The 23,727-nt window shown below is 41.9% G+C and overlaps 1 protein-coding gene across 10 annotated transcripts in view; it reads left to right on the top strand.

Moving 5' to 3' along the window:
• FHOD3 (formin homology 2 domain containing 3) overlaps window positions 1-23,727 on the top strand; it is a 471,315-nt gene that overhangs the window by 367,232 nt on the left and 80,356 nt on the right. For 6 of the 10 annotated variants that reach the window (XM_059409488.1, XM_059409489.1, XM_059409493.1 and 3 more), the window contains 3 exons: window positions 10,652-10,786; window positions 15,312-15,362; window positions 21,439-21,650. In XM_059409488.1, the coding sequence (XP_059265471.1) occupies window positions 10,652-10,786; window positions 15,312-15,362; window positions 21,439-21,650 (398 nt within the window). The remainder of the gene's footprint in view (window positions 1-10,651; window positions 10,787-15,311; window positions 15,363-21,438; window positions 21,651-23,727) is intronic. The other 4 variants (XM_059409490.1, XM_059409498.1, XM_059409491.1 and 1 more) reach the window with 2 other exon arrangements.

Below are 23,727 nucleotides of genomic sequence, written 5' to 3' on the forward strand. Positions count from 1 at the left end.
GAACAGTATGCGTAACACTTTCTAGTTAGGTGAGATCTCTCACTAGGAAATGCAAATATCACTCCTCAGAGAATGCAGATGGAAGAGCTACACCCACAGAGCCGGGAAAAGCAAAAAAAAAAAAAAAAAAAGCCTTAAACCCGTCTCCCTGTCTTTGATGGCTAAGGTCTCCGGTATCGTAGCAGTGATGATGGAGAAAAGTTGCCTGTTTCTTGGGGCTGCCTCTGGAGCTTGCTCCTTTCATTTTGAGAGCTGAGTTGTAGCCTGGAAGTGTGAAAGAAGATTATCATTTCCTCATTTCAGGGCAAGCAGATGCTTTCTAGAGCTAGGCAGGACCAAGAATTACCTCTTCTCCTGTGATCCTTAGATCGGGTGACCCCCAATTTCATAGCCAAGCTGTGAGGACAACCTCACTGTTATGCATTGTCGAATTGCCATTTTATTACTATTCTTTGATCTCTATATCTTCATATTAAATCATCTATTTGTGAATTAAGTGATCATGTCAAATATCAGATAATTTGTGAGCTTAGTTGAACTTCTGTTACTGTATCACCAGGGATAATTTTTTAATAAAAAATGTTCAGATCTGTTTCTCTTACAATTAAGACTTAACTCCAACTTACCAAAAGGAGTGTGTGTGTTTAAATAGCTTGTACAGTAATAATTGACCTAAAAAAGCTGAGCAGAAGTTTTGATGTATGTATATGCAGGTGAAACAATTATCACAATTGGGATAATGCAAATATCTGTCAGCCCAGACATGTTCTCATACCCTTCTGTGATTATGGCTGCCGCCCCCCATCCCAAGCAACAATGGGTCTGCTTTCTATCATTATAGATTAGTTTACATTTTTTAGACATTTATATAAATGTAATCACATTGTCTGGACTCTTAGGGAGGGGTTGACTTCTTTCAATTAGCATAACCATCTTGTAAATCCATTCATTGTATTTTACGTTTAAATACTTCTTCAGTCCTTTTTATTGCTGACTAGTACTCCATTGTATAAATATACCACAGTTTATCTGTTTACCTGTTGATGGACATTTGAGTTGTTTCCAAATTTTGGCTATGAGCATTTGTTTGCAAGTCTTGGAATGGAAATGTGCTTTCATTTCTCTTGGTTAAATGCCTAGAAATGAAATGGCCGAGTCCTATGGTAGGAGCTTGTTTAGTTTCTTAAGAAATTGCTGAGCTGTCTTCTAAAATGGTTGTACACCAGAGTACCTCTGGCCTCATAAAATGAGATGAAACGTCTTCCTTGCTCTTGAATTTTCTCTAAGACATCAGTCAACACTAGGGGTCTGGGGTAACGGGCTTGTTTAAATGCCCAGCTCTGCTATATCCGAAATGGGATGACTCTGGCCCCTGTTTCCTCAACTATAAAGGGGAGAATAAGGGAACTTTGTGCAAGAGGTCATCAGCTTAAAAGAACCACTTCACATAAAAGCATTGCCACACAGTATTGTCTCCATAAATGGTAACTCTTATTACCAGCCCCATTTCAGTGAAATGGAATTCCTGTTTCAGACATACTGGCGGGGGAGGCTTTAACCAGATGGGTTTCTGGGGCAGCCCCCGGGGCCTGGTATGGCCAAGATTAAATATTGCAATTCCTCTCCCTCAGAGTCTATCATCCGCTCGGTTGCAAAACCTCTTTCTGGCTCCTCTCCACCTGCATTCTTAGGTGGCTTCACTCAGTTGCAGTTGCCTCGGGTGTAACTAACATGACTTCAGCTTTCCAGCTGCGTTCCGGGGTGGCGCGCCGTCCCGGTGACTCAGTCGGCTGGAAACCGCTGCGGGAAGGTTCAGATCAAACCCCCAGCCCGCTCTTGCCTCTCAGCCTGGAATTGCCAGGGTCCTATTCCAGATCTAGCCTTGGCGATGGCAGCTTGACTTCTCCCCTGCGTTCAGAGATTTTAGGCTCTCCACATAAAATGAGATGTGGCATGTACTATTGTGTCCCAGATGCTGTTCTGAGCAAATCCATACCTACACTCGTGTTAACCTGACAGTGCTTCATGAGTGGCAAGTAGTATTACCACCATTTTACAAACAAGTGAACTGGGCTCACAGGTGCTCAATGATTGGCCGTGCTCAGGTTTTCTGTAAGCCTTGCACTCATTCCTTTCTGCCATAGCTGGCCCTCACATCAGCCAAGGTTAAACATCACAGCAACTTCCAATCACTGTAGGTCTTTTTCCTGGAAAACTTAATATGAAAGATAAAAATCTGTTAAAGATGCCTTTATAAGGAGAAGAACTTACCATACTAGCTTGAATTCTGGTATTTGGGTGTTAGGGGGCTTTTTGTTTGTTTTTTTGTTTTTTAAGGAATGAGTTGGGATAGTCCTCCTTGTATGGTCTGGATGCAGTCCAACATTGATATTATAGGTTAAGCCCATTTCCAGAAACAGGATTTACAAGACCAAGTGTATATTCTTACATGTTGGCTTATCCAGACCTACGGAAATTTAATTTATTAATTTTATGTTTCTAGACTTTTGTTTCCAGTATGACCAAAGTGGTTTATATGCATCTAGGACAGAAAAGCTCATGGTGGGGGCATCTGGGTGGCTCAGTGGGTTAAAGACTCTGCCTTCGGCTTAGGTCATGATGCCAGGGTTCTGGGATCGAGCCCCGCATTGGGAATCTCTGCTCAGCAGGGAACCTGCTTCCTCCCTCTCTCTCTGCCTGCTTCTCTGCTTACTTGTGATCTCTGTCTGTCAAATTAAAAAAAAAAAAAAAAAGGAAAGAAAAGAAAAGAAAAAGAAAAGCTCATGGTGGGGGCAGGGGTGTGTGTGTGTCTTTTTATTCTCCCTTCCTGCTACAGGGATCAGTATTAGGGTGCTCAAGAGAATGGATCTTGAGTTGTTCAAGGCATTTTGTTCCATTTCCAGAAAAGAGGAACCATTCTGCATTGCTTTGAGTTAACAGCTCACGTTTCAATTCTTTCCAAATGGAAATTATTAAGGAAGGAGACATCACGTATCATTAATGCTGCCTGACAGTGCTATTGCTGTGTGCGGACCAGAGAGTCACTATGAGAAGGCTCCTTACAAGGTCCAAGTGGGCACGAGTACAGTCTGCAAAAAGGAATGGCCTATCCATTTGACTAAACTGGACCGTCCTTAACTTTCTCAAGTTCTGATGCTACTTTAATTTTATATAGGCTCTAATACAGCTGACATAAGGAAATTATGTTACGGTAGGCTACAGAGAAGCTTCACAGGACTTCATTAGCAGTCACTAATGGCCCACTAGTAACTTATGTATTAAGTTTTCCCTGAAATAAGCGGAAACACTTAGGAGAACAAACTAAAGTCAGAAGTATAAGGGGGGACTGGCAGGGTCCTTGTCTCGCACTTCATCCAAGAGCCCAGACCACCTAATTCGCTCCTATGTCTTGCCTCTGAAAAGAGAACTCAGAAGGTAAAGCTGCTGGGGTTTAACAAACAACCACACAGAACAGGCTGGGAAGCTGGGCTGGATTCAAATTCCCCATGTAGGGGAAAAATAGTCCCTAAAATAATTCTCTGTAGAGTACCTTACTTTTTGTTTTAAAATACTGGAACTAGGGGCATCTGGGTGGCTCAGGTGGTTAAGCATCTGCCTTTGGCTCAGGTTATGATCCCAGAGTCCTGGGACCATGTCCCACATCGGAGTCTTTGCTTGGCAGGGAGCCTGCTTCTCCCTCTCCCTCACTTGTGTTCTCTCTCTTGGTTTCTCTCAAGTAAATAAATAAAATCTTTAAAAAAATAAATAAAATTCTGGAACTAGACTTAACTTTTTGTTGGACAGACCCTTTAAGTATGATATAGTGTCCTTCCTCATCTCTTATTATAGTCTTTGGCTTAAAATCTAATTGATCTAATATAAGGATTGCCACTCCTGCTTTCTTCTGAAGTCCATTAGCATGGTAAATTCTTTTCCACCCCCTCACTTTAAATCTGGAGGTGTCTTCGGGCTTAAAAATGAGTTTCTTGGAGGCAACATATAGATGGATTTTGTTTTTTTATCCATTCTGATACCCTGTGTCTTTTGACAGGGGCATTTAGCCCATTAACATTCAGGGTAACTATTGAGAGATATGAATTTAGTGCCATTGTATTGCCTGTAAGGTGACTGTTACTGTATATGGTCTCTGTTCCTTTCTGATCTACCACTTGTAGGCTCTCTCTTTGCTTAGAGGACCCCTTTCAAGATTTCCTGTAGAGCTGGTTTGGTGTTTGCAAATTCTTTCAGTTTTTGTTTGTCCTGGAAGCTTTTAATCTCTCCTTTTATTTTCAATGATAGCCTAGCTGGATATAGTATTCTTGGCTGCATGTTTTTCTCATTTAGTGCTCTGAAAATATCATGCCAGCTCTTTCTGGCCTGCCAGGTCTCTGTGGATAAGTCAGCTGCCAATCTAATATTTTTACCATTGTATGTTACAGACTTCTTTTCCCGGGCTGCTTTCAGGATTTTCTCTTTGTCATTAAGACTTGTGAATTTTACTATTAGGTGACGGGGTGTGGGCCTATTCTTACTGATTTTGAGGGGTGTTCTCTGAACCTCCTGAATTTTGATGCTCGTTCCCTTTGCCATATTGGGGAAATTCTCCCCAATAATTCTCTCCAGTATACCTTCTGCTCCCCTCTCTCTTTCTTCTTCTTCTGGAATCCCAATTATTCTAATGTTGTTTCATCTTATGGTGTCACTTATCTCTCGAATTCTCCCCTCGTGGTCCAGTAGCTGTTTGTCCCTCTTTTGCTCAGCTTCTTTATTCTCTGTCATTTGGTCTTCTATATCACTAATTCTTTCTTCTGCCTCATTTATCCTAGCAGTGAGAGCCTCCATTTTTTATTGCACCTCATTAATAGCTTTTTTGATTTCAACTTGGTTAGATTTTAGTTCTTTTATTTCTCCAGAAAGGGAATGTCTGTATTGATTAGGTCCCTAGCCTTCGGTACTGCCTCTTGTTCTTTTTTTTTGTGGTGAATTTTTCCGTCTTGTCATTTTGCCCAGATAAGGGTATATGAAGGAGCAAGTAAAATAATAAAAGGGTGGCAACAACCCCAGGAAAATATGCTTTAACCAAATCAGAAGAGATCCCAAATCGTGAGGGGGGAGAAAGGGGATTAAAAGAGGTTCAAAAAGGAAGAAAGAAAAAAAAAAGAGAAAAAAAAAAAGAAAAGAATTAAAAAAAAAGAAAACGAATAAAGAAAAATATAAAAAAGAAAAAATACATATATTAGATAAACTAGTTAAAAAACGTTAAAAAATGGTAAAAATTTAAAAAAAAAATTACCCCAAAGGGAGAAAAAAAGAAAAAAAAAAAAAGAAAAAAATTAAATTAACTGCAAGACTAAAAAAAAAATCACAGGGAGAAAGCCATGAGTTTCGTGCTTTGCTTTCTCCTCCTCTGGAATTCTGCTGCTCTCCTTGGTATTGAAACCGCACTCCTTGGTAGGTGAACTTGGTCTTGGCTGGATTTCTTGTTGATCTTCTGGGGGAGGGGCCTGGTGTAGTGATTCTCCAGTCTCTTTGCCCCAGGCGGAATTGCACCACCCTTACCCGGGGCCGGGCTGAGTAATCCGCTCAGGTTTGCTTTCAGGAGCTTTTGTTCCCTGAGCGCTTTCCCTAGAGTTCCGGAGGACGGGAATACAAATGGCGGCCTCCTGGTCTCCGGCCCGGAGGAGCCGAGAGCCCAGGGCCCCACTCCTCAGTGCGCCCTCAGAGAACAGTGCCCAGTTACTCCCGTCTGCCTGACCTCCGGCCGCGCTCCGAGCTCACCGAGCCTGTGGCTGGTTCAAGGTAACCCCGAGCTGCGAGCTTACTGTCGGCTCTGTCTCTGTAGGCGGCTTTCCCGTTCCAATACCCGCAAGCTCTGCGACACTCAGACACCCCCGATCCTTCTGTGACCCTGCGGGACCTGAGGCCACGCTGACCCCGCGTGGGCTTCGCCCCAGTTTAGCCTCTGGAGCGATGTCCCTCAGTAGAACAGACTTTTAAAAGTCCCGTTTTTGTGCTCCGTTGCTCCGCCACTTGCCAGGAGCCGGCCCCTCCCCCCAGGGTCTATCTTCCCTTCGCTTTGGATTCACGTCTCCGCCAGTCCTACCTTTCAGAAAGTGGTTGTTTTTCTGTTTCTAGAATTGCTGTTCTTCTTCTCTTCGATCTGCCGATGGATTTGTAGGTGTTTGCAATCTTTAGATAAGCTATCTAGCTGATCTCCGGCTACCTGAAGTAGTCTCAGCCTGTTACTTCTCCGCCATCTTGACTCCTCCCCACCTAGACTTAACTTTTAATGTTTAGCTAACTTAGGGCTTCAAAGATATTTGATATTAAAAGAAGAACTTTTATTTTTAAAGACCAAAAGAATGATTTCAAAAAATATATTCCAGGTTTACAGAAGATTTTCAATAATGACAAAGTTCTAGGACTATAAAGAATATTATATATAAAATTGAAGCCCCTGTCCCTTTGATTTTTTTTTCTTCTGCTGGTGATGACCACCTGAAATTAGTTTTATTGTTTCTGTATATATATATATTCTGTACATGTATGATTTTGCTTTGCATATCTTTAAATTTCACAGAAATATAGCTTGCTATTCATATTCTTCCAACTACTTTCTTATTTTTTGTCAACCTGCAATCTGAGACATCTCAAACAATATATATCACTATGGTTTTAACTTGCATTCTTTTCCCCTCATTTCTAGTAAAGATGAGATGAGCATCATTTGTATATTTATTGGCCATTAATTTTCTTACTCAGCAAAATGTCCATTATTTTTTGGAAGGCAGCTATGCTAACCACTATACCACCAACACTCTGGCACAAAATGTCCATTATTTTTGGTTCACTTTTTTCCACAGAGTAGTTTCTTTTTTTCTGATGTGGAGTGGTTCTTTTTGTTGTATGTATACTAATCCTTTGTGGTTTATATGTGTTACAAGTAGCTCCTCCTAGGTGGTGGCTTTTCTTTATTCTTAAATACTCTTTAAATGAGTACAAATTTCAAATGTTAAAATATATAAATGTATCAAGTTTTTCCTGTTTGATTGCCCTTTTTGGTTTCTGGTATTAAAGTTCCTTCTTGAGATCAAACATTGCAAAGTTTTGCTTTTTACATTTTCCACTTAAACTCCTAGAAATTATTTTGTGTTTGGTATGTGGAAGGTCTAATGATGTTTTGTTTTATGTGGCTGATAGTCCAATTGTTATATAGCCCATCACTTCACCACTGATTGAACAATTCTAACATTAAGAGGCTCTTAATGTTCCAGGATTGAGGAATGTTTACCATAGTTTTAAAAAAATTTTTGTTAAATACCCATTGTCAGGTTAAGACAGTGCTCTCCAATCCTAAGCTTTCTGAAGTTGTTGTTGTTTTTCTAATAACAAGTGAGTGTTGCATTTAAAGCTTTTTCTGCATCTATAGAGATAGTCATGGTTTTTCTCCTGTATCTATTAATTTGGTAAATTACAGTCGTTGATTTTTACATCTTAAACATCCTTGCATTCATTGGACAGACAAAACGTGATTTTGTTTCAGACTTTGCAGCAGTGTTTATATTTGCAGTCAGTATATAAGTTTCTATCTTCATACTGTTCTTGTTTGGGTTTTGTGTCAGAGTACTACTAATCACATAATATGAGCTGGGAGCTTGTTCTTTATATTCTCTGAAACTGTGTATGAGTAAAAAGAGGTCTTCTCTGATTATCTTATAGAAAATACTTTAAAAAGTCTGAGACTTGTGGGGATTTTTTTGTTTGTTTCACTTTGGTGTGTATGGATGTATCTGTAACTAATTGGTTCAATTTGTTAAGGTTAACAAAGCTTTCTTAAATATTCCTTCCTCAGTCAGACTTAGTAAGTTATTTTTAGAAAATCATCTATTTCGTCAAAGTTTCCAAACATACTGTCATAAAAATTTCTCATTTTCTCATAATTATTTTTGTCTCCTCTAATATCCATAGTTGTATCTAGGTGCGATTCTTGAATATTGTTTATTTCTTGAACAATTTTGACAGAATGTATTTATTATTATGTAAAAAATTATAAATCAGCTTTGATTTTTTTTACAAGATTTTTTTTAAAGATTTTCTTTATTTTTTTGACAGAGAGATTACAAGTAGGCAGAGAAGCAGGCAGAGAGAGAGGAGGAATCAGGCCCCACACTGAGCAGAGAACCTGATGTGGGGTTCGATCCCGGGACCTTGGGATCATGACCTTAGCTGGAGGCAGAGGCTTAACCCCCTGAGCCACTGAGGAACCCCAGATTTTGTTGATTTCCTCTGTATCTTAATTTCTCTCTTTCATTCATCTTTGTTCATACCTTTATTTCCTTTCTTTTGTCTTCTTTGAATTTATTCTACTGTTGCTTTTCAGATTATTGAGTTAACTTCTTTTCTAATATAAACACTGCAGGCAATAAATCTCCTTCTAAGTACTACTATAGAAGCATCCTATAAATCTTGATATATAGCTTTTTCATTATAGTAGCCTTTGAATATTTTCTGTGTGTTTCTTCTTTGGCCCAAGTTACTTAGAAGTGTTTACAATTTAAATTGTTACAAATTTAAAATTTTTAAATTTTACCTTCTTCTGTTCAATTCAGTTGCATTGTGGTTAAGAAGGTAGCCCATATGAAACCAGTTTTTGTTATTTCTTTATGAGCTTTGTGGCAGGATCGGTGGTCAGTGAGTGGACAGTGTCTGTGTATTTGAGACGAATGTGTCTTCTTTAACTTGGGGCATTGGGTGTATTATGTTCATTTGTTATGTTAAACTTATTAATTCAAGTCCAAAAATCCATCCTGTCCGTAACAAATTTCTGTCAATCCCTGTATGAGAGGTATGGTAAACCTGGTCACCCTTGGCTTAGATTTAGTGGCGTGTAACAGAAAAATAAATAATAGCAACTTAAGCAAGATAGTCTGGACTTCATTTATGTGAAGGAGAAATCCAATTCTATACATGCCTGAATGTCCAGGGCTGATGTCTAGCTCCCTAGTGGGCCTGGAGTATAGGGTGTAGTGGCTCCCTTCCTGGAGCTATCAGGAATGGCCGTTTCTTCCCTCTACATCTGCCCCCACTGAAAGAGAGCCAGAGGCCACTCCCCTCCTCTGTGGAGAATGGCTGTGGGACTTATGGCAGAATATAAGTAATATCAGAGTTGTATCTTTTTCCCGTGCTAAGAACCCTTGTGTTCTCCACCAGGCAGCATGTTTTCACTGAATTGAAGTAGGATTTCACTCAATCAATATTTCAGAAATAGTCGTATCTTACTTTTGGAATTTTTTTCAATAGATTAAGGCCTCATTGTTTATGCAGATTTGTTTTTCCATTATCCAGAGGTCCAACAGACTCCTCTTCCCGACAGTCTCCCTTCCTTATTTTTCATGTACTTACATAATTTTCCTTTTTCCCACCCATTCTCCTGACTTAACATTTGCTGGGATCCCCAATCCTGTGATCCCTCACTGAAGCCTCCCACAGCTGGCTGTCCCCAGAAGGCCATCTTCGGTGGGCACTCCAGATTGTGTGGTATCTCCAAGAGTCAAGTCCTTTGAACATGCTGTCTGTTCTTGGATGCTTCTTGACATATAATGAAATTTCCTTAATTCCAATCAGATTTCAGACCATTGGACCATTGCTGGGTCTTTTTCTCTTCATCTGTTATCCCAACACCTGTTTTAAGATGACACAGTTATTTATTTTGAGGGCGTATATTGCGAATCTGGTGTACACTAAAATATATTTCTAGTATATGTAAAATAGAAAACAGTTTTTTTCATAAAGATAGATAGATAGATTTTTATTTTATTTCAATTCAATGAACATATACTGTATTATTGGTTTCAGAGGTAGAGGTCAGTGATTGATCAGTTGTATATAACACCTAGTACTTACTACATCATGTAATGAATGTCCCTCACCCAGTTACCCCATTCCCCCATGCCCTCCCCTTTAGCAACCCTCAGTTTGCTTCCTATAGTCAAGAGTCTCTTATGGTTTATCTCCCTCTCTGATTTTGTCTTATTTTATTTTTCCCTCCCTTCCCCCATAATCTTCCATTTTATTTTTTAAATTCCACATATGATTGAGAGCATATGATAGTTGTCTTTCTCTGACTGATGTATTTTGCTTAGCATAATACCCTCTAGTTCCATCCATGTCTTTGCAAATGTCAAGATTTCATTTTTTTAAATTGATGGCTGAGTAAGAAAACGGCTTTACATTGAATGTCGGTTCCATAAAGTCTTTCCATAGACAGGTTTAAAATATGTGTGTATCTCTCTGTAAAGAGAGAGAGGATGGAGGGGAGGATGGAGAGAGGATGAGCCTGTATTTATATGTTGTGTGTATTACTGGAATTTTTTGGGGGAATAACAACACTCACCATTGATGACTGCTTCTATGCCAAGCATGGTGCTTAGTGATTTATATACATTACCATCTTCTTGTCCTTTCAGCACATGAAGTGGGTTAATTCCCTCCATTTACAGATGAAGATCCTGAAATACTCAGTAATTTTCCCCCAGCGATACCTAGGTACCAGTGGGCCAGACCCTCAATTCTAACTGAAGTCTGGCTGGTTCCTACTTGGGTGCTTTTAATCACGGGTCAAGCCACTAAAACATTAACTCTGTATCTTTAGGTCATCACTGAGTGGTCTTCTCACATCATCCTTTAGGCAGCACCAAGAGTCACTGGCAGCAGAGAGAGAGCGGCGGCGGCAGGAGAGAGAAGAAAGGTTGCAGAGGATAGAACGGGAAGAAAGGAACAAATTCAAGTAAGAGGAATCTCAAGATTTTCTAACTAACAAACTGAAAATTAAAGCACATACCCTCATGTTCTCTATGATTAATACCGGTATGAAGGGTTAGGTAGTAATATGTTTGCTTTAGATTGGGTCTCTTGTTTTTAAGAAACAGCAAGACATTTCTGAAATGGGCTAGCTCTGGCTTGTTATAGCCTTCTCCCTCTAACCAAATGGCAGGAAGCACAGAAAACCAGCCAAATACAATTAGGAACTTGTGTATTTTGGGGGCCTCCATTATCTAAAATGGTCTTATCCAGACCTTCCTGAAGACGGAGAGCCTAATTGTCTTAACTTAATTTGTCATTTCCCCCTAAAGCTACTCATGTTTTATTCATATTCTATTGGAGGCCAAAAGAAATTGCTTTTTCCACTTCCTGGTTTGCTTCTTTGCCCTGTGTAACAATCTTCAGTATATTTTTTTTGAACAATAATTTCTCCTCCTGTGGAGGAGAAAGCCATTCTGCCGATTACTCCCAGTCCATTATCCCACTGATTTCTCTGGGCTCCATCCAGCTCTAAGGCTGTGTTCGTGTCACAGCCTGTCTGCCCCCACTGAATCCAGGGTCACCCCATTTCTCCTCCAGCTCCAGCCTGTGCACCTGTTCTCCAAGCCTCCTGGTCGACCTCCTTCTGCTTCTCTTCCCTGAGCTTCATGCTGTGTGGTGCTTTATGGACACTTGCTTACACATTTCATTCCTTCTTCCTTCCTTCCCCTGCTTCCTCTCCTCCTCCTAATCTCGCCCTTTGTCATCTTCCCAGTCATCTCTCCTAGACCTTCTATGTTCTTTCTTGTTTTCATGTCTCACCCCATCTTCACTTCCTGTTTCCTCAGTTTAATTTCTTTGGCAAACAGTATTCCCTTCAGTTACTCCCATTTAAAGCCACAAAAAAGTATAAAACATTGTCAGTGAAGATTTACGGGTTCAATAATGTTTTTTCGGGGGTGCCTGGGTGGCTCAGTTGGTTAAGCAGTTGCCTTTGGCTCAGGTCATGATCCCAGAATCCTGGAATCGAGCCCTGCATCGGGCTCTCTGCTTGACGGGGAGTCTGCTTCTCCGTCTCCCTCTGACCGCAGCTCCCCTTGCTTGTGTTCTCTCTCTCTCTCTCAATCTCTATCAAATAAATAAATAAATAAAAATCTTGGGGGAAAAAATGTTTTTTCAGAACCCAGGATCATATGTGTAATTGTAGAAATGGTCAAAATATAAGGGGAATTATGAAGTTGCCTTAACCGTAACTCTATTACATGGAAACAAATCTCCCAAGTCTTGCGTGAGATGCTAATCCTGGCTTTTGTAAGGCTGGGCTAACAGCCTGCATGAAGTAAACCAACATCATCCCTCCACTGTGATTGCATGGCGTATCCTGGGCTGTGAGATTTTTCCCAAATTATACACGGAAATGCCACACCTGTCTGCACCATTTCTCATGAAATAACTGTGGAAGTTGTCACATCTGGAAAGACCAATTTGTAAAACCACTGGAGCAGATGAAATCCTTCCTGGCCAGGACTTTCTGAAAGATTTCCATATTTTGCCACCAAGTAGCAGCCGAGAATCTGGCTGAAACACGTGGAAGATTCAGAGATTTGTTTACATATATACAGATTTTGTTGGAAAAACCAGGGTGCCAGTTCGGGCGAAGATGGAACATGTATCGTCCCCATTTCTCCTGCTACATCACTGAATGCATCCAGAAACCCTGAACAGAACCTGAAAATTCTGAACTGTGAAAGGGAGCACGTGAACTGGGCACAGAGGCTAGTCTGCCAAGTTCCAAGCCAGTGAGTGTAGCCTTGTTTTCCTCCACTGTCACCTGGTGTGTCCTCAGAAGTATCCTAAAACCCAGAAACACATATTAAGTGTGAACTGAGAAACTCGAAGAGAAGGCCTCTCTTTCTGGACCAAGGAGCAGGAAATAGAGGTCCTAAGAGAAACAGGAGTAATGTCCTGGGTTGTTGTTTTTTTTTTGTTTTTTTGTTTTTTCATAATTTTGCCCTTCTTTCCTACCCCAGCCTTGAAGCTATATTGTTACAGAGCACAATGCTGGGGAGAAATGACCCCCCCCCCCCACACACACACACTGCAGATGAGTGCAGATGAAGTTACTGCAGAGCATAGAAAATAAAGCCCAAGCTTTTTGGCTAGAGGAGCAGGAAGGGGGAACCAGGGAAGCCAGAAAATTACAGGAAAGTCACAAAGAGCAGAGTAATCAAGAGAGCACTCCTAGCTTGTCTCCAGTTGTGCACATGTGGCTTAAAACCTAAACAGCATGCCACAGACTTGGAGAGCAACATACAGGGTGGAGTACCACTCAGGTCCCAGACTGGCCACTAGGTGGGTACACACCGGGGCTTGATTTGGAGAAAATTAAAAATATTTGGAAACTAAGCCAATATTGGAACCATTGTCAGAAGGCAGTCGGAATTTGAAGGCTGAGCCTAACCTAGTTGATTGTCTGCTAAAGGAAAACAAGGTTCTTCATAGAATTCAAGTAAGACCCGGAGTCTCCTTTCAAAATATCTAAAATGTTCTCAATGCAATCCAAAGTAACTTGTCACACAAAGAAACCAGGAGAATCTTGAAGGAAAAGAGAATCAAAATAGGCTAACTACAAAAGGACATAGATGTCATTATCACACAAAGAAATTATCAGTTTCAGCTACGAGAAACATGTTCTAAGATGTAAAGGCAAATACTTTTGAAACTATGAGACGATAAGTCTCTGTAAAGAAAATAGAAGTTATAAAGAAGAACCAAATGGAAATACCTAGAGAACTGAAAAATACAGTAATCAAAATGAAAAATTCTTTGGATGGGTTCAATAGCAGAATGGAGATGAGAGAATTTGGAAGGGTCAATAAACTGGAAAATAGAACAATAGAAATATTATCCAATCCAAAAAATGAAACAAAACATTGGAAAAAATATAGTCTCTTAGGGACCTATAGAGCAATAAGAGAATGGCTCACAGTCATATAGTTAGAGCCCTAGAAGAACAGGACAGGAGTGCATTATACTATATATTAAGCTGTATGTATGTATGTATATAGGCAGATGCTGTACTTGTAACTATCCACTATTTGCTTTTGGTCCCAAGTGGGTCTCACTTTTCATTTACGACACAGATCCTGGCACAACAACCCTGTCCAAGAAGGAATCCTGATCATCAGGACAGACCACATACAGCTTTAATTATTACTGTAGTTCCATCCTGAAAGTCTTAGGATATGAATGAAAAGAAATTGAAAAAAAGAAATAGGAAAAGCTTTATCTAGTTCTCCCTGGGATTACCCAAATGGCTGACCTTTCTTCAGCCATTTTATTAATTTATTTAAGTTACTCAGTCTTCTTGTACTTTTTCCCTTAAGCATCCTTATCTGTTGTTATTATTACTAAATTGTTATTAAAGATAAGCATCCTTATAATATGTTATTATTAAATTATTACTAAAGATAAGCATCCTTATCTGTTGAATATGATCTTTAGCTTCCTGTGTTATGGGATGTATTATTTCTAATATGGAAAGTGATGAGGACAGGTGCTTACTAATGATAACAAATCTGGGTCTTTGCTGCATTTTCTCCTTCTCCTAATCTGCTTTAATTGCTCTTACTGTCCCCTTCATCAGTGCATGAAGGGGGATAATATTCAACCACACTGTGAGGTCCAGTTTAGAAAACCATGAATTCATAATTTTTCAGGAGAATAAGTGTTCTACTGAGAAGCGGCTGATCTTAAGTCTTAAACTTAGATTCAAGCTGGCATCTCAGCAGCAGGAACAGAACAACACACATTAAAATTGGATGAAGTTTGGCCTCTTGTGAGTGCAAACAAGAAAATGTAGAAAGTAAGAGCCTCCCATGATCCCTGCATAGAAACTGGGAATGTGAAGGATGCAGAGAAAGAAGCCTGCATTGTGGAATGATGTCCAAACTGCAGAGTACAACACAAAATGGCCAAGATGCCTGGACCCACCCAGATTTAGTTCTTTGAGACAGGAGTTGTGGAGCCTACCAGGAGTTGTGGAGCCTTGACTGGACATTAATCGTCTCTGAAAACTTTTTGCTTGCTTGTAATTGTCATATGTTACTTGTCTGTTGTTTGACATTTTTAAAAGTATTTTCTTCTCCTTTCTCCCCCATATACATCTAAATTCTCCTTTCTTCAATTGTAGAGTCTCCCCATTCTCATCCCTGTGCTTTTATAGGAAATCCATTATATTTAGTACTTTTAAAGTACTAAATATATATAAAGTACTAAATATATAAACATATATAAAGTATGTGTGTATATATATGTATATATGTATGTGTATGTATACATATATACGTATATATATGCATATGTATATATATGTCCAACACAACCACTTTCCATTTATGAGGCACTGGAGTCCTTCATGATATACTGTCAATAATTTCTTGGCAATGTCATGAGCATCTAATTCTTTTCTTTTCCTTTCTTATTTTGTTTCTCCTGCATATTTCCTTCAGCCGAGAGTATTTAGACAAAAGAGAGGAGCAAAGACAAGCAAGAGAAGAAAGGTTTGTATATTTCTTCTTTCCCATTATAACCAAATGGCACTTGATTGTGCATTCTTAAGCAAGCGTGCCAAGGAGACTGTGTTAATTAAAGTAAATAACTTCACTTCAGATGCCTAAGACTTTGGGTAACTGGTATTTTGCGGAATAGAGTGTCCTAGCTATGTAAATTTTCCAAGAAAGTACAGATTTATTGTTTAGTGCCATCATGGTGTGAAGTATATGTCTGTTCCTCCAGACTCCTCTCCACATGAGCACGATAGTTTGGCATATTGATACATGGTATGTATTTTAAATACCCTGCACTTACCGCCACTGAGCCTGGGGTAGGAGTCCCTACTATGTGCTTCCACGTCATTCATTCAGCATTCCTTCTACAAATATTTGAACGCATACACTATGCCAGACGCTGGCCGAGGTGCCAAACATTCTTAAGACTCTTGCAGGATATGCCTGATCACTTACCTGTCTCCCTACTGAACTCTTCTCAGTTCCTAGACAGCGGGAACCATGTCTCATTTTCCTCGTCGTCCCAATGCCCTCCATAGGGTTTGACACATAGTAGATACTTACGAAGGATATATGGAATAAATGAGCAAATAAACCCACAGATTTATTTAAAATACTGAGATGTAAACTATTTTTTTATGGCAGCATGCTATGAATCCTACTAAAATATCCAAAGTGAATGTATTCAATGTCTGATAAACTAGGATAAGCAAAAGAAACTTTCTGGAAGTAAACCTGCAAGACGAGTTTTGACTCTGTAGTAATTCCCTCTACCACTAGATGGCGATATTACACGGAGCAATGGAAAGGACGATTTCTTACTAGAACCTGTGGGGAAACTCACCATCTGTGAACTATGCCAATAAGTGGAATTTTGCTGAATTTCCTTAGACACCTTCAGCTAAATAGTTCAAGACAGTCTGAGAGCAGGAAGAGTAGAGTCTGCCTGTGTCCAATTAAAAAAATTAGATGCTTAGGTCAGACTTATAAGCAAAACTATGGCATTGTTTTAATTCCAGTGTTTTATTAGATTATTGCCATCATAATAACCAGTTGCAGCCAGCAAATTTAGAGCAAAAGAAACAAGAAACTCCTGTTTTTCTAATTCATACCCTTTTTGACACTGGGGTATGTAGACTTCTACTGAAAATGCTATCAACTTCATGCCTAGGCTTAAGAAACCAAACCAAATTTCATTTTATTTTTTAGCTTACCTCCAGAAACTTCTTTTTTTTTTTTTTTTTAAGCTTTTTTTTTTTTTTTTAGCTTTTGACAACTTGACTGTCAGGTTATGTCTGCACAAGCAAAATTTGAAAGCTTCTGGGGAGATATCAAGGCCTGTACTGGCTCAGACTGATCTCAGAATTTTCCCAAACCATTGAAGGCTCCCTCTCTGGATATCAAATCACAGCATCACTCATGCCTGGAAAACCTACACAGAGGGGTGTTTGCCACTCGTTTCCTGGTTCCTCTTGTTCTGACATCAGTCTTTGCCCCATGTAGCCATCTGCCTGGGCCTTCTTCACCAGTGCAGGAGCAAGCTTTCTATGGCCTCATGTGGACCCCATCTCTGCTTACATGGAGGGTTGTGGAAGCAGCCAAGAATTTCCCTTTGGTTTGGACCAGCCACTTTTCTTGGTTAGTTTGCTTCTTGAGTTACCTGGTGAAGAAGGGAGAGAAGGATATAAACTTTTGTCCTTGTTTGGAAAGCTTTGGGGGCTTTCTGGTAGACCAAGAAAAGATAAGATCTCCAAGTGCAATGGAATTCAGAAATGAATGGGTAAACTGTAAGTCAGAGGTGGAAAGAGTTTAAAAAATAAGAGGACTCCATCTAGAAAGGTTTTTTTTTTTTAACATCTTTTATTTTAGAGAGCAGGGAAAAGGGCAGAGAGAGAGAGGGAAAGAAACTTAAGCAGACTCCCCACTGAGCACAGAGCCGGACAGAGGGCTCGATCTCATGACCCTGAGGTCATTATTGAAACCAAGAGTCAGATAACTTAACCAACTGTGCAACCCAGGTGTCCCTAGCAACTCTTGGTAGAGCCAGGTGTGTTTGTTGGGTCCCATGTCTCTTATTCTAAATACAATGACTCAGAGAAAAATGGCCAGAGTCACAGCAGAGGGTTTTTTAAGGTTTGTAGTATAACAAGATGAATGTGGCTTTGCTATTTTGAGATGTAATGGCCATCCAGGCACATTTGATTTTATTTTTATTGATTTCCCATTATCTCATTTCATAATCTCAGGCAAAACTATTTTATTGACAATAGTGCAGACCCAGAATAAGTTTCTGTTGAGGTGCTACTTCCGATTTTATCTGCTATTTCCGCTTTATCTGTTCATGATTAAGTGACATTCACAAGTAATCTTTCTAAGGGAATAAGAAGGAATGAGATCAAGGCTGAATGTATGTTGGGGTAGGGTTGGGGCAGGGATTGGTCTGAGGGGGGTGGCATTGGAATGCCTGTGACAAGTGGGGGTTATAGGAACAGAGCGCAAGGGGAAGGTCAGACTGGGCTAGGACTGGAGATGTGACCCATGTAAGTGATGAGTGAAGCAGTAAGAGAGAATTCTGAGCATTGCTTAGCAGGTCTGAGGATCTGTCCTCAGACAGATAGAACTTAGAAGGAGCCAGATTTTGGTTTAACGTAAGGAAGAGCTCACAAGTAGAAGAGTGGCAGGAAAAGTCATCAGTGAGTAGGTTTGGGTTAATCTCAAGTCAAGCAATTTCTGTATGTTCCCTCGAGCGTCCTACCAGCCCCTGCAGCCCATGACCTTGGCGGATGTGTGAATTCATTCCTAAGGTTTGTTTGTCTATCTCTCCCACTGAACTGTGAGATCCACGAGGCGGGGGGGGGGGGGGTTCCTTGTTTATTATGAAATCTCTAGTACCTACGGCAGCTCTTAGCACATGACAGGCACTCAACAAATGTTCAATAAATAATGAAAAGAGGAATGAATAAACAAAAGATATGGACAGAGGTAGGATAAATGGGAATGTTTAGCTGAAAGTGGGAAAGGTGAAAAGTCTTTCTTTGAGGCTGTGGTCTGTGGTTGGAAAGCCCAATGCTTTGCAGACAGGAAACTTCAGGAGGGTCTGTCGGGTGGGGGTTTTGTTGCAAAGCCACAGGGACCTATGACCATCATCTCATGGACTGCTGGGCTCCTGTGATGAGGTACTGTTGGGCCTCTCAGGGCACTCAGAGTCTGTCTGTAAGGGAATATGGTGACATAGGGCGAGCTTCCTCCCTATGCCCATAAATGCCAGGTGGCTTAGCCCTTCCCAGGCCCGCCAGGTCCCCTCACCTCTCTGGCCCATTGCAGGTAGACACGGGCACTGATCTCTCACAAAGATTTAGTCACTCTTGACTTCGGTGTCCCCTGTCCCTGCCCTTTCTTATAGGTCTTAAATTGTGGGCCCCCTGGGTGCCTCAGTCAGTTAAGCATCCGACTCGGTTTCAGCTCCAGTCTTGATCTCAGGGTCGTGAGGGTCCATGCTGGGCATGGAGACTGCTTGAGATTCTCACTCTCTCCTCCCTCTGTCCCCCCTGCCGCCTCCCACAGCATGCACATGTGCACATAGTCTCTCTCTCTCAAAAATAAAGAAATAAATATAAAAAGATAAGTCTTTAACTGTCACAAAATACCCATAATATCAAATTTACCATTTTAACCATTTTACATATACAATTAATAGTGTTAGATGGTCCCATTGTTGTCTGAGCCATCTCCAGAACTCATTTCATCTTGTAAAACTGAAACTTGAGACCCGTCGAACAAGTCCCCAGGCCCTGTCCCCCACCATTTTTGTCTACCAGATAAGCCTCAGAAGACTTCATATGAAATCCTCGACTCTCCCCATGTCCCCTGGATCCTCTCTGGATGACATCTGTGATCTGGTAGGAAACCTTGAGTCCTATTTATCCAGACCCGGTATGAACAACCCCTGGCGTCCCCTAGAAAGTGGGGTGAACCCTCACATCCCTGCTAGTCTGGCTTCCCGCAGGTAAGGCTTTGGAGAGGCCAGGTCCAGGGCTGTGACCCCTGAAATGAATTTCATCATTGGCTTGGCCTCCTGGCTTGGAGCCTTGGATCTCCTTGTCCGAGCTCCATTTCTCGGCTGCCCCTTTCTCCTGTGGCAGAAGGCTTGGACTCAGAGAGGGGCCATACCTCCCACATACCTCCCGGGCCTGCAGCATTCCTGGCCTGAAGGGGACACCACCTCATTTAGAATATGCTCCCCGTTGGGGCTCTGACTCTTGCCCTCAAGGTCACCTTCTTCCAAGATTGCACAGCTAGGTGGTTTTCCTTGCTGGTCCAATTAAGCTCAGAAATAGCTTCCTTTTGTTACCTCTCCTGCCTTTTGAGATGGGACATCATTGGCAAGGGAAGTCCGGAGTTTCTGAAGCTTTCTGTCTGGGCAGAGTTCCCCTGCCCTGTCACCATGAGGCAGCTGTCCTTCAAATCATGCCCCAGACGTTCTCGTATGCAGACCCATCACACGTCTTTTATCAGACATTCACCGCGAGAAGAGGCTCCCTCCCCCAACAAGTGAAATGGGTTCATTTGCCACCCTGGCCTCCGGGGCTGCAGAGAGACCTCAGTAGGCAGGGTGCCGCATGCCTTGCCTGCTTCTCCTTGGCTGGGCTAATGCAAGGCGCTGAGGGAAAGAACAAAGGATGGTGATCTTCTGTTCTCAGAAATCCTATTATCTGCTTGTTGAGAACAGACACACACATGTGAAAAGATGACTAAATATGCCAGGCAGTAAATGTAAAATGCCATCTGAGTTGAATGGACTACATATCCGACATGAGTTCAGAGGCAAGGCCAAGATCACTTCCAGCTGTGGTGGTCAAGGCAGGCCTCGCTGAGGGATACACGCATGCGAGCCTGGCCCACAGGGCAGATTGCCTCTGGACTGGCAGGGAGCAGGGGTGATGACCGTGGACAGACAGACCGACAGACCTGGGAGAGCCCCACCCACCTTCCGGATGCATGAAAAACTGCATGCTTTATCAGTGCATTCTTTTGAAAGGTTTCATGTATACGCTCTGCCTTTCTGATGTGGGTGAATTTGGAACACTGTGTGCAGTGTCTGGTGGGGGCTTCAGTGGGCTGGAGTCTCGGGGGGCTTGCCTGTTGGGAGGAACCACAGCAGTGAATCTGGCTGGATGGGAGTGAGGGTCTTGAATAACCTGTCTCAGAGTCCAGCGGATGGTGCGATAGAAACCTGCTACAGCTGAGTTCAGAAACTTATTTCTGAACAAATAATGGTGGGTAAAATTAGCAGACATCTGGAAGAGGCACATATTTCAAAGTTATTTTGGTCTGATCTATAAAGCGCACTATGAGGAATATGATTGGTAGCTGGTCTTAATAAACAGTTAGTGGGTTCTGCCTGCCTGAAATGCAAAACAGATGTATCTTTGTTCTTTTAAACTGACTTTGATGAAAAAACTATATGTGACGTCAGGTCCAAGCTATTGGATGTCTGAGTCCTACTCAGAAATATTTTAGAATATAAAAAAGTTTCCATGGTCGACACGGAGAGAACAAAGTGAATTCCAGTCGTATTGCTGTTAACATTGAAGCAGGTTCAGAAATTCAGGGAGGGCTTCGTCCAACAAGCCCTTTTGGTATTTGGGGGGCATTGTTTCTCCCCGCCTCACCAAGGCACCCTCCCATCTCACAGCTGCAAGCCCGGAGTGCGTGTGGTTTTCAGCTGTCACTGCTGGGGCTCTGTAATGGGCATTATTGCTGTTTGGCTTATTTGTACAAATGTTTCCTAAAAGAGCAAAATCGGATTCTGCAGCAGTGATCCAGGATCTGGAGACTGTGTGATGTTGCCATTTCTCCCAATTTGTTTGGTTACGAATGATGCGGGGCTTTTAATCATTAGCATCTTGGCTCTGCTGGCTGCTGTTGGCAGACCGGCCCTCCAGCCGGCCCGCGCTGTGCTCTGTGCATCAGGAAACCAGCTCACTCTGCAGGTGTCTCAGGCATAAACAAGCACCGGCCACAGGCTCCTCTTTCTTTTTACGGAAACCCTTTGGAATTTAACTTTCAGATACAAATACTTGGAGCAGTTGGCAGCCGAGGCACATGAGAAGGAACTGAGAAGCCGGAGTGCGAGCCGGGGCAGAGGTGACCTCTCCTTGGACCTGACCTCCCGGGCAGCCCCTTCCTCCCCCACCCCTCGCTGTAGCCCTCCGTCTGTAGACTCAGAAGAGGCTCTCCCGGGATCCTCCTCCTCTCTGGGAACAGCTCAGCATCCCCAAGGTGAGTGCCAGGAGAGTGGAGGGAACTCTGATGGGGTAATTCGTGTTAAGCTTCTGGGCAGTAGGGACCATTACTCCATGCAGAGTGGTACCGAGTAGTCACCGAGGGTAAACTCAGGACAACTGCACCATGCGAATAAACCAGCTGCCTTCAGAGTCACTTCTGTGAAAGCAGAATTGTGTGTGAAGATTGTCAGTGCAAGCTTCCTTGGCCATTTTCTTCCTTAATCACAGGGTATTAACTTCGAACCCTATAATTTGGATATTATTTATTTATTGGCTCTGCCCAATAAAGTGGCCACTTTAAAATGTTCTGACCTTGGGAATTATGGGTCTGTTTCCAATTAAACTGATGGAGAATAAAATTAATCAAAGCAAGCAAAGAAAAAATGCAGACCCAGTGGAAATAGGAGTTAAACATTGAATCAGAAGAAAGGGAAGATAGTAGCGATTACTGGCGCGTGTGGTGTGGGTGTAGACGCTTGTGTGGAGACAGACGGGCTCTCTCTGGAGAGATTGTCTGTCATCTTAGCTTTATTTGGAGAAAAACAATGTTGTATGCTGCAGCCTGAAGCATCAGATGTTTTCCTGATGGCTCTGAGGATGGTGGGTCCGTTCTCTCTCATATTAACAGAGAGGATGGGTCTTGGGCACTGGCGTCTATGCCGTGTGTTGACGAGCCTGCAGCTAGCACTTTTCAGTGTGACCGGGTGTTATGGCTTGCAGCCTGGCCAACTGAAGACAACAGACAAGCTCAACTTTTAACTCTCAGAGGTACTGACTAAATATGGCGTCAAGTTGAATTTCAGCGAGGCAGCACTGCATGACCTCAGCAGAACTGGATGTAACGGAACAGTGTTGTCCGTCCAAGTCCTCGCGGGCTCTCCAAGCCTCGGGGCTCATTCTGTAGGAGCAGGCTGGCTTCCCTGCGGCTTTCTATCATGTCCAGTTCCTGCTGGTCCCCGAGCTGGGGAAGATTGTCCCAGGCAGATGGGTCAGTCATAGATGAGTAATGTTGGTTTGAAAATCCTGAGACTCGAAGACTCAGATAAACAGACTGTTCTGTGACAGCTCTGTGCTTTCCAGCCCCTGCCTGGTATCCCTGCTTGATCTAAATTGTGATATTGCCAGAAGCGAGATGAAAACCATTCCCCTGCGAAGCTGCGGTTCACCACTTAATCTGGGGACTTTTAACTCTAAGAGTTGTACCCTCTCCAGTTTGCGGAATGGCTGTCTAAACTGGGAAATACAGAGCGGCCCCAAGCTGAGAGAGAATTGTCAGTATCTATAAATATTGTTTGTCCTCAAAACTTTTCGTCTTCTTGATGCTTGTGATGAAAAGACATTTCCTCAAGAATTTTGCCTGGGGATGGTCAAACTCGAAATTGTTCTGTCCAATTGTAAAGGCAGAATATATTTTTTAAAAGATTTTATTTATTTATTTATTTATTTATTTTGGAGAGAGAGAGAGAGAGACAGTATGAGTGGGGGGAGGGGCAGAGAGAGAGAGAGAGAAAGAAGCAGAGTTCCCACTGAGGAGGGAGCCCAATACCAAGCGGGGAGCCCTATGCAGGACTCAATCCCAGGACCCTAGGATCTTGACCTGAGCTGAAGGCACATGTTTAACCGACCGAGCCACCCAGGCACCCGAAAAGGCAGAATATGTTAAACTACAGTAAGAAGACAGAAGATACTTATTTGGGGTACATGCAATATGCATTGGGGAAAATAAAGTTATTTCAGTATGCTTTGAGAGAGATTAATAGTAGGTGTCCTTTTCCTCTTCAGAGAACTGACTCAGACTGAGAGAATGTTTGACAGAATTCACACCACACTCATCTGAAGTAGGGATGCTGGGCTTAAAATGAGACATTATTACAAATTAATGCAATAACATCGTATCATGTTTGCTTTGTCTAAAAAAACAAAGTAGTGGTTCCTGTGAAATCCGGAAAGCTGTCCGTCATACATTAATTATCCACATCAGTTGGAACCAGCCAAGCAATCTGATACCTGTGTCCTAATACATTGGTGAAAGGCATAATTGGCGATTGGAAGTGTATAAGAGGAAATGCTGT

This window comes from Mustela nigripes, chromosome 8, assembly GCF_022355385.1.
Source record: "Mustela nigripes isolate SB6536 chromosome 8, MUSNIG.SB6536, whole genome shotgun sequence".
NCBI lineage: Eukaryota > Metazoa > Chordata > Mammalia > Carnivora > Mustelidae > Mustela > Mustela nigripes.